A 13819-nucleotide genomic window follows, 5' to 3' on the forward strand; every position below is an offset into this window, starting at 1 on the left:
CGAGTCACATTTCCAAAAAGGGACCACCAAATCTAACAAAAAATGTCACAACTTGCCTAAAAATTTGAATATTAGACGCATAACCATACTGCTTTTAATAAGGTATATCACTTCCTTTGAACACTAGCCAGTCAACACCGATATTGTGAGGTCGAACCCTGCGGGTGCACTTGAATCCAATCTTAATTGACTAGGATTATCAGTTTTCCTATCGAAGGTTAGGGTTTTCTTCGGGTACTCCGGCTTCCTCCGGACCTAAAAACTGACCGCCACGAAATAACCTAAATGCGGTGCTTAAAAGTGGCGCTAAAACACAAAAAATAAAAAATAAATCAAATTTGAAGTCTGGTGGAAAGTGCCAGCGGCACATCTCCGTATGTTTATATTTGTACAACCAAGGGAACATCAAAACATTATCATTGAAAACATTACCGGAAAAACTTTAAACAGGACAAATAATTAAAATAACTGTTTATCGATAGTATTCGAAAAGACCGAAGGAAAAATCCCTAAGGTATAGTGATACACCCAAAAATAAACAAACCGTAGCTGTAAAAATACAAGATCATTCACCTCAAACAAGGAGAAATCTAAGTGATTTAATGGCATTATGCTTCATCGATTCCCATACCAGTTGAATTAGGGCTAGGTAATATGTCCGCAATGTTCGGTCTGCATCGAAAGTCAAGGACAATATAATACTCACTGAACGTGAAAGATTATTAATAAGGTTAACTTTAAGTGTATGTGCAATGTCATCACCCAAAAGGTCAATACCATTTTAAAACATTAGTAAGCCATTGAGAAAAAAAAAATATTCGTAAAAAAATATTAGTTAAGAATCGTAGATAAAAATGCGTCTGAAATTATTATTTATAAAATTAATACTAAATGTCAATAAAGATAAAATATCAATAATTATTTATTCTGTTATTCTTGCTTATTCCAATTGTTTTTAAAGTTTAAAAAAGTAATTTGTCTTGATATGACATTCATATCTTTACAATTTCGAAGCACGTAAATTGCTACAAATTATGAAATAATAAAACTTATTATAGTTTCTCAGTCATGCTTTTCTATTAAGTTCATAATCAAAAGTTTTGCGGTTACAAAATTCTCATGCCGTCACAGTATGATATCAATACACAAGCTTATAGAAATAAAATAATGGATTTTCTATCAAATAATTATAATCCATCTAAATTGTTATAATCTGGAGAGAAAAAAAGTATTCGTTGTATTAAATATTTAATCAAACGCGTCAAACCTAGTGTAAAAATAAAATAACAAAAATTATGAATGGCCGTGCTGTTAAACCGTAAAAATATTAAGAAATAAGAAATAATGTGCATGGATGATGGATCTGATCACCTTTTGGGATAGGCAAAGCAGCTGGTCACGTGTGGGAGTCTCGGTACAGTCTGAATAGTTTTATTCAACGTGATTTCGTCGATATCGGAATGGACTAGTACAAATATCCGAGAGTGCTGAGTCATAGTTAAGCTATAAGAACGCGATGCGACGTATATTTTTCAAATTTAAAAATTGATTTTATGATAGATTACTATCATTTGTGATGGAATCCTTCGAAAATACATAGTTAAATTATACAGAGGTAAGCCCATCGTTTATACTAATTCTGCTAATTTAGTTTTACTGATATATTTTAATGATGACAAAAGTTACTTAGTTTATACTTTTGTTATTGATGAAAATGATTTGAATAGGTTTGAATAAAGCTATTAATTTTGGACAAATTTTGGCAGATTGTATAGAAGTAACGACACAGACAAAGACATATTCTTATAGATACCGAACTAGCAAAATCGGGAGAGTAGACTATTATATATATAATATTATATAAATATAAAAGTTGATTTCAAATGACGATAAAATGAACGGGGAAAGAAAACACAAAACAAAATTTTATAAATGAAGACCAAAAGATTGCTTGCAAAACTAAAATAAGCGTGTTACACGAAACACTTTGCGGTACAGTTAATTCATATATATATTGTTGCATATATGCATATCTAATTCTTTATTTTTTTTTTATTTTTTTTTTTTTTTTTCAAATGATGTCTTTATCGTTCCTCCTAAATTAGTTTCGCCTTATTTCATTAATTGAGAAGTTTTATCTATTTTGCTCTGACTCATCAATAACATATACTAATAATGAAATCAAATGTCTTGTTATATTTTTCTTTAAATCAGATTTTATATATTGGCGTGTGGTTTTTTTCTTGGGAAAAAGGGGGGCTTATGTCGTTGCCTTTGACTTTGAAGCATTTAAGTTTAAACGATAATCTTAAAACTATATATAGTATATGCGCAATCTATATATGAATTTGTTTTCACTGTGAGAGTACCTTCTTTACACAACATTTCACAATGCTTATGCGTATTTGGAAATCAAGTTATTGCGTTTATGTTGTAAATTATTCATTTCACAATAATTTCAATTAAAACAGTAATAACCTAAATAAAAATGTAAGTATTGTTTTAAGTGAGGTTCACTCAGGTCAAACTTATCAGGAATTCCTATTGACAGAAGCAAGTGTGCACTTCCGGTAATACGTAGAGCATGGTCTCTGATATGTGGGTTAAACATAACAAGCAATCATTAAAAAAATTTAATGTAAAAAAAAAAAGAAGCTCCTATTTAAATATGTAGGCGTATCTAAACTGGCTATAGTACTCTTTATTTGCAGGTCACTTTTCCTAGATTTCTTCTTTAGTTTCGACATTCTCCTCTGTACGTTAAAAAAGATCTTACGAAAAAGGTTGTTCTTAGGGAGCTACCATTTGATTTTTATGGGGGGGGGGGGGGGGGGGGGGGCTAGGATGAAAAATTTTGTCCTGCATTTTTTTTTAGTTGTAATCTCTGTTCTGCCTTTTTATTTTTCACTCTATTCGGTCCTGCTTTTTTTTTAGTTTATCCTGACTTTTTTTACATAAATTGTCATCCTGACTTTTTTTTTTTTTGCAAGTGTCTCATCCTGCCTTTTTTTTTTACTCAAAACTCCTGTCCTGCCTATTTTTTTTCAAATTTCATCCTAGCCCCCCCCCCCCCCCTCCCCCCCCCCTCCCCCCCCCCCCCCCCCCATAAAAATCAAATGGTAGCTCCCTTATCAAAAACCATACATGTTCATGTATTTTGTTTTGTCTTCGTCTATTTATTCTTCTAAACTGTTGACACAGATACTGAAGATTTCCAAACGAGTCAAAATATGTCTGTTGTATCAGCATAAAATATTTCAACTTCGTTTCGAAATAAATGGTTCCATATTTGGTAAAAGATATACGAATAGATGAATGTAACGTTCTGCCAAAATAAGAAGGTTAATTTACACGACTTGTGGCCAACCGCATAATTATTTGGTAACATCAAAAGCTTTTCTAAAGTGTTAACTTGTAACGTTAACCTACATTTGTTTGTGGTATGTAAACTTTACATTTTTGTGGTCAAATGGAAAAGTAAAGACAGAAGCTAATTTTCGAAACGGAAGCAGTAAGCCTACACAAAACGTTTATATTGAGGGTAATCAGATCGACTTCTCTACGAATCATTTCTGTCAGTGGTAAATATAGGTTAGTATAAACTCAACGGTGATGTGTTCATATCAATACTAAAGCGAACTTATTGCAGCCATTGTAAAATTTTAAAACATATCGAAAAACATAAAGATAAACTAAAAGTGATTTAAAAAAATGTATCAATAATAAATGTAACTTTTTTCATGTAAAAACGTAGCTTGTGTGATAAACCAAACGGAAAAATGGTCGGCTATATATATAGTAAATAAATAACAAATATGTGTAGGTTTGTATCAGTTTTAATAAGATATTAAAATAAGAAATTTTAGGTGATTTGGCCAATATTCAACTTAAGTTACAGGCCCATAGTCAGGATGTCTCTGAGAAGAAGAAAAAAGGGGTATAGGGCTTATGTGTTATAAGTCCCCGACCTTAATGGGAATAGTTTCGAATACAAAATAAAATCTGGCCGTCTTTTGTTTTGTTTTATTAAGATAATTGCGAAATCACATCTGTCAATCACTACGAAAATCTCAGTGCTATATAAACTCATCATAGATACCAGGACTTAATTTTGTATATACGCCAGACGAGCGTTTCGTCTACAAAAGACTCATCAGGGACGCTCGAATCCAAAAAGTTAAAAAGGCCAAATACATATAAACAGATTTTCTGAAAGTTCAACTGATTTCCAGTAACTATCATAAGTAGGTATGGTGAATACATGGACAGACTTGAAACATTGACCAAATTTGCTTTACAATATCTACAGGGATATTGTACAATATCTACCCATAATAGATGTAAAACAAAGCATAATACATGTATGTTGTCAAATAACATAAATCTAATCTGTTTAATTCGTTCTAGCCCTGCATGCCATCTTTGCCCCCTAATCGATAATCAAACATCAATCAATCAACTTTAGCACCCTATCACCTTCACACTCTGAACACCTTTTGAAACATCGTATCTGGGTTTTTTTGAGCGGCATACAGCAAAAATGACTTAATTTTGCTATTTTGTGATTTATTTATTGTTTGTCTGCACCACAAGACCTCTATTTGATTTGGATTTTCTCCACCTATCAGGTATGGACAATGAATTTTTTGGGGGGTGGGTTGGGGGGTATACGTAGTTAATTTAAAATTTAAATTAAGACTGGAAAGATACATTACTTCAAAGGTCTATCTGAAGATATTTATGTTTGAAACGGATTCCTTTTATATAGGCTCACTAGCTAACTAGTATGAGGACAATAAATTAAAACGGGCAGTTTCTGTTGTTTTCTCAAAAATTTCTAAACATCAATTAAAGTCATCAGATATTTTTCGTTTTGGTAAAACAGCATTTATTACGGATACATTCAGGACAATATAGTGCTTTACATATGGTGGTAAATGTACTTAATCAATTAAACAAAAACTCAACTTAACAAAGTTATTGGACTCTAAGCTTAATATTTCTGTTATATCAAAGTAAGTAAAAGTAGTATAGTAAGTCATAAAAAAATAAATCTAAGGTTTAAACACAAGACTCTTGATCAAATGTAAAAACAGAGATCTTTATGCATACCCAAAGAAGTTAGAAATATAAGTTTGCAAAAGGGCAAATCTATTATATATTATGTTCGATATGTAATAAACCTTCTATGCATTTTGTCGTGGAATTGATGTTAATGTATATTTGAGTTTAAAAGTATAATGGTAAGGTTAAACATACACCAGGGGTTGGTTATAGAGTAAAAAATAGCAGTCGTTGTTAAGAAACTAATGGCATTTAAGGATTCGTTTAATGCTATGATATATATGGTATATATCTATATATAAATAGTATTTGTAATAGTAAAAAAAACGTATCTCTTGATAAATATAAAACTATCTGTTTAGCATTCTTTATTTTGATCGAACAGTAGGGGCTCTTCTATATACAATAATAAACACAATTATACTAAAATATCATTCTAAAAATACAACTTTTTGTAAGATAAAAAAGAAACTAAATATGAACATTATCTTCGGCCTTAAATGTCAAGTTAATAAATATTTGATTACAAAAATATAGATATTCTAAAAAGATATCAATATAAACTATTTATGAAAATTATTCTTAAGACAACAGCTAAACAAATGTCATGTAATGATGTTTTGTGTCATTATTTTATTATTTAAAAAAGGAATAGACTAAAATAATGTATTGAATTCGAGTAGATGTGACATTTTCTCTTCCACAATGTAATTGACCTATATAGAGCAGGACAACAACAAAACAATAGAACTATTAAGACTAATAAAGTACCAAAGTTTTGTTATCATTTTCAGTGCCACAACGATTGAATGCATGTCTAGTAAATCAACAAAAAATGATTAAGATTTGATCATTTCAATCACCCCCTACTCATAATATGGCCATGGCCATGATTTTCAAACATTTTTGAAACATTAAGTAATTGTATAGTTTCAACAATCCATTACATAATAAAATAAAAACAAATCCGTGCAATTATCGAAAAATGTAAACATAGTCTTAAATATCTTTGAGATATCAGAATATCTAAAACAATTATAATCTCGTGCAGTATATTATGGAATACTATTTGGACAATGACACTGTCAATAAGGGAGCTACCATTTGATTTTTATGGGGGGGGGGGGGGGGGGGGGGGGGGGCTAGGATGAAATTTGAAAAAAAATAGGCAGGACAGGATTTCTGAGTAAAAAAATAGGCAGGATGAGACACTTTGCAAAAAAAAAAAGCAGGATGACAATTTATGAAAAAAAGTCAGGACAAACTAATAAAAAAAAAGGCAGGACCGAATATAGAGTGAAAAATAAAAAGGCAGGACAGAGATTACAACTACCCCTCCCCCCCCTCCCCCCCATAAAAATCAAATGGTAGCTCCCTTATTTGTAAAAAAAAAACTCTTTGGCAAGTAACACGGTTTAAACATTTATTCATTGATAAACTATAATAATCACGCATATATCCTATATTACTTCATTAATTTTGTAAGAAGACCTATTAGCAAATGTTTCCCTTAATATATGTAAATTAAAATATTGCTCAAATCTCACAGGAGGGGAAAAGCTGTTTTAATTATCTCTTTCTATAAATGAGCGTACACCTATGACGCGCCATTGACAATGTCGATGCCATTTTATAGTGTTCATTTACTATCTTTTAATTGATCTCAGTGTACAACACATTGAAAGTAAAGGAAATTAGAACATGTAATCACACAAATTTATACTGTAAGACTTATTCCGATTTATTAATTTTCCTGGTAGATATTAGAGCGATTTAACCTTTTGAAACGTATGCCACTGGGAAATTTTCACTTATTAATTTCGATATCTCGAGGGGCACTACTTCATGTTTTGACGACAAATTACTCTCTGTATGTATTTGTCGCTGAATGAATATAAAGAATGGAACGTACTGGATATCGGAAAACACCAGAGGGTAAACGCCTATGTCCGACATTATATGTCACCTATGTTAGTTTTGAGTTTAGTTCTTTCTGGTGGGAAAAATCGCGATGATTAATTACGTAATTTATACCATTATTGGGTAATGGAAATTAACGGATGTTGTGTTTTGATTTATGACATTAAATATCGTCAGGGACTTGACGAAAGCCAAAAGAAAAGAACATCACTTTAAAACGTGTTGCTCTTCTTCATTATAAAGTCAAATATAGGTTTTACATACTGGCAATACCAAACTACACCTCATTTTAAGATGAAGACGTTACCTAGGTAAGCAGAATAGATGCGAAAATGCTTAAAATGTAGATGAAAAAACTGGAGCATTTAGATTTGCAGTGATATTTTAAACAAACAATCCCTCCATTGAATCAATTCATTATCAAATTTTAACACAGACTAAAAAGTGCAATGCAACTGGTATGTATTGACAATGTTTTTTTTTTATTTATTTACATTACAAAAAAATATATCTGGTACACCATTTGAAAAAAAGGCATATTCAGGTAACAGCAGAAATTACAATTAAAAAAATAAAAACACAAATAGTAGAAACAAAGCAAAATTAAAAACGACCGATAGAAAACGTCTATTATCATTGTTGAAGTTTTGAGGAGAAACACTTTTGCTCATTACAAGCATCTGTTACATTTCTGTTTTTTTTCGTCTGACTTCTTTTCCTATTATCCCCTCCCGATTTAAACTTGTTACCGGGTTTGTACTAATATGAGCAACAATACGGATGCCTCATGTGGAACAAAATCGGATAACCCTTCTGGAACACATAAGATAATCCCGATTCTTGATAAGTTCCGAGTTGTCTCTGTAGAAATCTTTTATATGTCTGTTTTTCTCCGTCTGACTTCTTTTCCTATTATGACTTTGCGATTTAGACTTATTACCGGGTGTGGACTAACATTAGCAACACGATCTGCTTACCCATCCGGAGCACCTAAGATTACCCCCCGTTTTTTGTGGGGTTCGTGGTGCTTAGTCTTCAGTTTTCTATGTTGTGTTTTGTGCACTATTGTTTTTCTGTTTGTGTTTTTCTTTCTTAGCCATGTCATTGGAAGATTATTTTCGACTCATAAGAGTTTGATTGTTCCTCTGGTACCTTTTGCCGCTGTTGTTTAATTGAACATAGTAGTGTCTGCTTGTTTTCTACTTCCGATTGCCTCCGTTGGTATATATATACATTTTTTTTAAAACAAAATTATTGTAATCAAGGATACTAAAGCAACAGACGGAAAGAAAACACTTTGTTTGTTTTATTTTTTCACCTTTTATTTCTTAAAGTACCATTATCTGCAAGCAATAAGGTTAGTCTGGATGTGTAAATACAAATTAATTGAAAATGATATCAATTGAAACTTTAACGGAAGTGAAGCGTTATTAATCCGGAAGTATTGATGTAGAGATAATTTCGATTTTGCACTAACACACGTGCCTTTTTTCATCTTTGAAAGCTTTTCTAAGAGTTAATTGATAAGTCATCAAACACCCACCCTACAACGTAAAATACAATTATACGTTATCATATATTTTCAATGAAACATAATTTTATTTCTTTGATTCACTCCTAAACTATGAATACAATATTCTAGTACTACTTGACAGAAAACAATTAGATTTTCCAAATCACAACAAGTTTATCATGAATGAAAAGATGTGGTATAAGTGCCAACGAGACAACTCTCCATCCTAGTCACAGTGTGTACAAGGAAAACATTATAGGTCAAAGTACGGTCTTCGACACAGAGCCTTGTTATGCCCAAATGGTGGTTTAAAATTTAGTTTTCTATGTATTTTATATTGTTAATTACTTATTGATATTTGTGATAAGTTTAGCTCGTGTCTCAATTATATGATGACAAGATTTTATAAAGTGTCGACAATTTGATTCTACGGAAAAATATAAAGTCGTAAAATGATTAAATTTTAGACACGTCTTAGGTATGTGCAATATATTTTTGTAAAATTCACAATCTATCCGGGAAACCATGTTCGGTTACATTACTAACAAAGTTTTTAAAAAAAAATAATAATAAAGACGAATAAAACCACAAGATGACAAAAGACAAACAACACTTAGTCAAAGAAAAGAATAAAAAAAAACATAACAGCAGAGAACCAAATATGAACTATACCAACCAAACCTAACCCAAGGATGAATGTCGATATTCCGGGAGGTTTGATTTATCAAATTCTACTATAGCTAACGACACTCTGTGACATTTGTAATTACATGTTTGGATTCAACGTTTCATTATAAGCAATCTTTATGAATCAAAACGTACTGGTAAGAGTTTTATTATCATTCATAACTAAAATTCGAATTTGATTTGTTCTTTTTCTTTATGATTCTCTATTAAATGATCAGCATATATGTATGTTCATATCAGAAACCAACTCTATCCTTAAGCTCCAAGAGAAAAAGCTATAAGGGTTTGTGAAGAATATCAGCCACAATAATAACGCTTTGGTTACTACTGTTTTCACTTCATAGTCCAGTTTTGTTTTATTTTAAGTCGATGAAAGATTTTTTAATTGAATGGTATCGATTACTGTTTCGTTCATATTTTTGTGGAAAGCACAAGTTGCAATTTATATAACAATTGCGGTTGTAAAAGCCCAATATCGGTATAAGATAGACACAGAAACTACCAAAGGGACACCCAAACTCAATGGCATGAATAAAAAACAAACCTACAACAAAAAGGCACAAACCGAAAAATAATCGATTGCATGTGCTTCGAAAGGGTCAGCAGACCCTGCTCTACTTTTGGTCTCTGTCGTGTTGCTCGTGTACGTACAAATTCCGTGATTAATCTAGTTTGGTGAAGTCATATAAGATGAAACAATGACGAGGTTTTGGTAACACTTTACAGTTATCCGTCATCTTCTGAGAAATAAAATTTGCTTTAACGGTCAACCAACTGTATACTAGTGTCCGTTAAATTTTCGACAAGATGACTTCAACTTCACCAATCGGAACCCTTTAAAAGTTTTCTTGTAAGCAGCAATCAGCTATCAAAATATCAAAAATTAAAGACACTTTCAAAAGAACGTACAACTCCGAGAAAAAAAATCGATAAACGAAAATGAGAAATTTGCATTTTTTAAAACATATTAATGAAAACTTTTCCCTCTTTCATTGCAGGAGTTTTGACTTACAGAAGAATGGTAAAAAAGAAAGATTTGGTGAAGATATTCTTTATTTATATGTGTCTCTATCAGATGGTTCCTGCTCATCCTTGTGGCGAAAATCCTCTTCGATCAATAATTAGTTTATCCTCACAGACAGGTAATTTTTCAACCGTATATTCTTATTAATTGTTAGTCTTAAAATTACCCTTTACCATACTATGTTTTACTTATTGGATATGCATATATATATATATAAATGTTAAAAAAAAAGAAGGAAAAGGTAGAGAAAGAACACGTTGTATAAACGTTTTAAAAGCCAAACTCACATAAACACACTAATACCGCAGAAGATTAATCTTGCTTTAAATAGTTTAAACCTCAGTTTTAGTTTTTACAAAAATTAATTTAGAAAAAAATATATTATATATATAATAAACTGTTTTTTGCATAACGTCCAGTCTAAAAGACTTCATGCATATTCAGGACTGGAACAAATTCACATTTAAGCGGACAGATAGACTTTGAGCAAAAAAAAGTACGGCCATGCAGGTTCTTGGGTTGAAATTTGAACTGCATCATGGTCAAGAGTTTTGAGGAACCCATAAACCCTTAAATAAATTCTGCAAGCAGTGCAATACAGAGACGTTTTCTTTCAACACGAAACATTTGATTTAATGTCTTATTAGGATTTAATATGGCTGCGTATTTTTACATCCCGAACTGCCACAACTCTTCATTAGGCCAAACCACAATTTATAATATTATTATAGGTCAAAGTCTGTTATCAACTACATTAATTTAGACTAAAACAGTTTCTGCTGTTCTTTATCATCTCTTAAAGTTTATAATATTTTTATTATTTACATACATTTTTCTATTTTTCTATTTTTTTCAGGTCAAGGTCTGCGTTTTGTTCTTGATAAATTAAAACAAATGGATTATCGCGTGTACAGACATTTACAAAGCAACTTCCAGAGGTATGCCGAATGTGTTGGCATGGTAGATACGGGTTATTTCAAGCGTTCCGATAGACATGCGTTGATAAGTATCAACCCATTCACTAGCCTAGATAACAACGACGATGCCGCTGGCTATATAGATAACAGTAGATCAGTTGACGATGTTTACAAGTAAGTAAAACAGAACAAATGAATAGAAAACGAAATAATTTGACGTGTACATAAATATATGCATTATAAATAAATAATGACAGTCAAAATTAATAAACCATTGAATACTCTTAAATTTAAATTATTTTCTGTAGTTGTGATTTATACGAAATCAAATTGTGTGACCACCCTGATTCTATATTTGAGTCAGATAAGGAACTGGAAAATAAAGGGGCGAAAGATACCAGAAGGACAGTCAAACACATAGATCGAAAACTGACAACGCTATGGCTAAAAAGGAAAGAAAAAAAACACAAACATTCAAATAATAGGACACAAGACACCACATAGAAAACTGAAGGCTAATCAACACGAACACCACAAACATCTGGGGGTGATATCATGTGCTTCGGGTAAGCAGATCCTGTCCGCATGTTGCACCCGTCGTGTTGCTGATGTTATTACAAATCCGGTAAAAAGTCTTATTCGGTAGGTCACATTCATGAAAAGGGAAGGTGATTGTAGATACGACAAAAAAGCCATTGCTCCTAAATAAATCATCCGAATTGACATTACCATTTATTAATGGACAACAACTTACTATTTATCCGCAACAGGGGTTGAAGTCATTAAACTTTGCTCAGTGCTCGGAGCACAAAAATCATGTTCGAAACATGAAATCCAGCATTTTGATTGGTTGATTTTGGAGCATGAGTACAAAAAACTGACTCGAAAGTTTTATGACTTCAAGGCCAGGTGTACATTTTCAAAGAAAATCTATCCATGAAAAGACTTTCATGGTACATATTTAACTGTATTATATCTTTCTGTTTAAAGGTCACATGATGATGATATCTTTTTGTTTAAAGCTTAAATGATGATGATATCTTTTTGTTTAAAGGTCAAATGATGATGATATCTTTTTGTTTAAAGGTCAAATGATGACAGTAGAGAACAAACCTTAAAGGAAACACAAGAAATAATTTCCAAAGACATTTTACCAATGTTGTTGAAAAGAAGAAGGAGGCGTTGAACAGAAACAAACGACTTACATTATATGTTCGCAGAGTGGGAGGGATATTCTAGGGTCATGTCATCGGCATAATACCTAAAAATAGTGCTTAACTCTTAAAACAGCAATGTTGTGTATATTTATTTATTTATTTATTGTCTTGAATTATTTAACGGGTTGTTTTTTTAAACAGACTATTCTTGTAATCAAAATTGAATGCAAGCACCCGAATGATGGTTGACGAAAGGTTGTTTAATTTAAAGAATAAACGGAGAAACATAATTTTGAACATTTTGTTAACAGAAACATATTTGAATAGAGATGTACAGGAAAACAGAAAAGCTTTCGCAGAGTTATCTATCTTCTACTTGTTCGACAAATATGTATTGTTTACTCTATTTACTGCGATTTACTTTTGTGAGACAACTAAATTATCAATATTGACCAATTGCGCAAACCTACAATATAATACTAGTAATTAGAAGTAAAATCACAAAGTCACTATACAACCTTCAACAATGAACAAAGCCCATACTACATAGTCAGCTATAAAAGGCCCCGAAATGACAATGTAAAACAATTCAAACAAGAAAACTAACGGCCTGATTTATGTACAAAAAATAATCGAAAATCAAATATGTAACACATAAACAAACGACAACCTCTGAATTACAGGCTCCTGACTTGGGAAAGGCACATACATTAATAATGTGGCGGGGTTAAACATGTTAGCGGGATCCCAACCCTCAACCTAACCTGTGACAGGCGTGTAACAGTTCAACACAAGAAGTCCCTTTTTAAATGATAAAATCAGAAGCTTATATGCATTAAACGAATTGAAGCCAACTGTTATATTCCTGACTTGGTATAGGGATTTCCTTATTATATGATCATCTATATATACTGTTGTGTGTGTTTTTCTTTTTTTGTCATGTCGATTTCTGTTAATTGTCCAGTAAAAAGGTTTCATTCAAATACATCGTCTAACCGTAGGTTTACTTAAAGGTTTTACCCACATCTTATCAAATGCACATGTATGAGTACATGCCTCTCGAAACGGTTTTTAAAATTACAAGTAGAAGACTTTGACAACATGATGTCCAATAAAAGACAAGTCTCTAAGGAATCAAATCAATTAGTGTCCAGTGTTGTAGTATTGAAAGGATTACAATTTTACATGTACATTTCTAGTTTATACCGTGAATGTATTGTTAAAGAAAAACTATTGTTAAGACTATTTCATGCAAATATTAGAACAATTAGTTATTGGAATTCGTATTGTCGATGTTTTGTATTATGTTGGTCTGCATAGTTAGTTGTTCTTTAATGACCCAAACTCTCAACAGAAGAATGACTCCGTGAGAGTTGGTTATTTGTTGTTACATGCTGGGGAAAACTGGCCGGACGTAGATGCCGCTGTTAAGGCAGGCCAGCGTTGTTGCCTATGTAGAGGCAGGCCGGGATCGACTGACACCTATAAGTTTCAAAATTCAAACTTTTTAATAAAATAAATAAAAACAAAAATAATA

General features: G+C 31.9%; 1 protein-coding gene across 1 annotated transcript; it reads left to right on the forward strand.

Annotated features, from left to right (window-relative positions):
- The first annotated feature begins 10186 nt into the window (after positions 1-10186).
- Positions 10187-12572, forward strand: LOC139528372 (uncharacterized). The gene is made up of 3 exons (XM_071324331.1): positions 10187-10326; positions 11065-11299; positions 12212-12572. Exons 1-3 carry the CDS (start codon positions 10203-10205, stop codon positions 12309-12311), a joined length of 459 nt encoding a protein of 152 aa, XP_071180432.1. The 5' UTR covers positions 10187-10202; the 3' UTR covers positions 12312-12572.
- Positions 12573-13819: the final 1247 nt, after the last annotated feature.

Source organism: Mytilus edulis, chromosome 6 (genome assembly GCF_963676685.1).
Source record: "Mytilus edulis chromosome 6, xbMytEdul2.2, whole genome shotgun sequence".
NCBI classification, from domain to species: domain Eukaryota; kingdom Metazoa; phylum Mollusca; class Bivalvia; order Mytilida; family Mytilidae; genus Mytilus; species Mytilus edulis.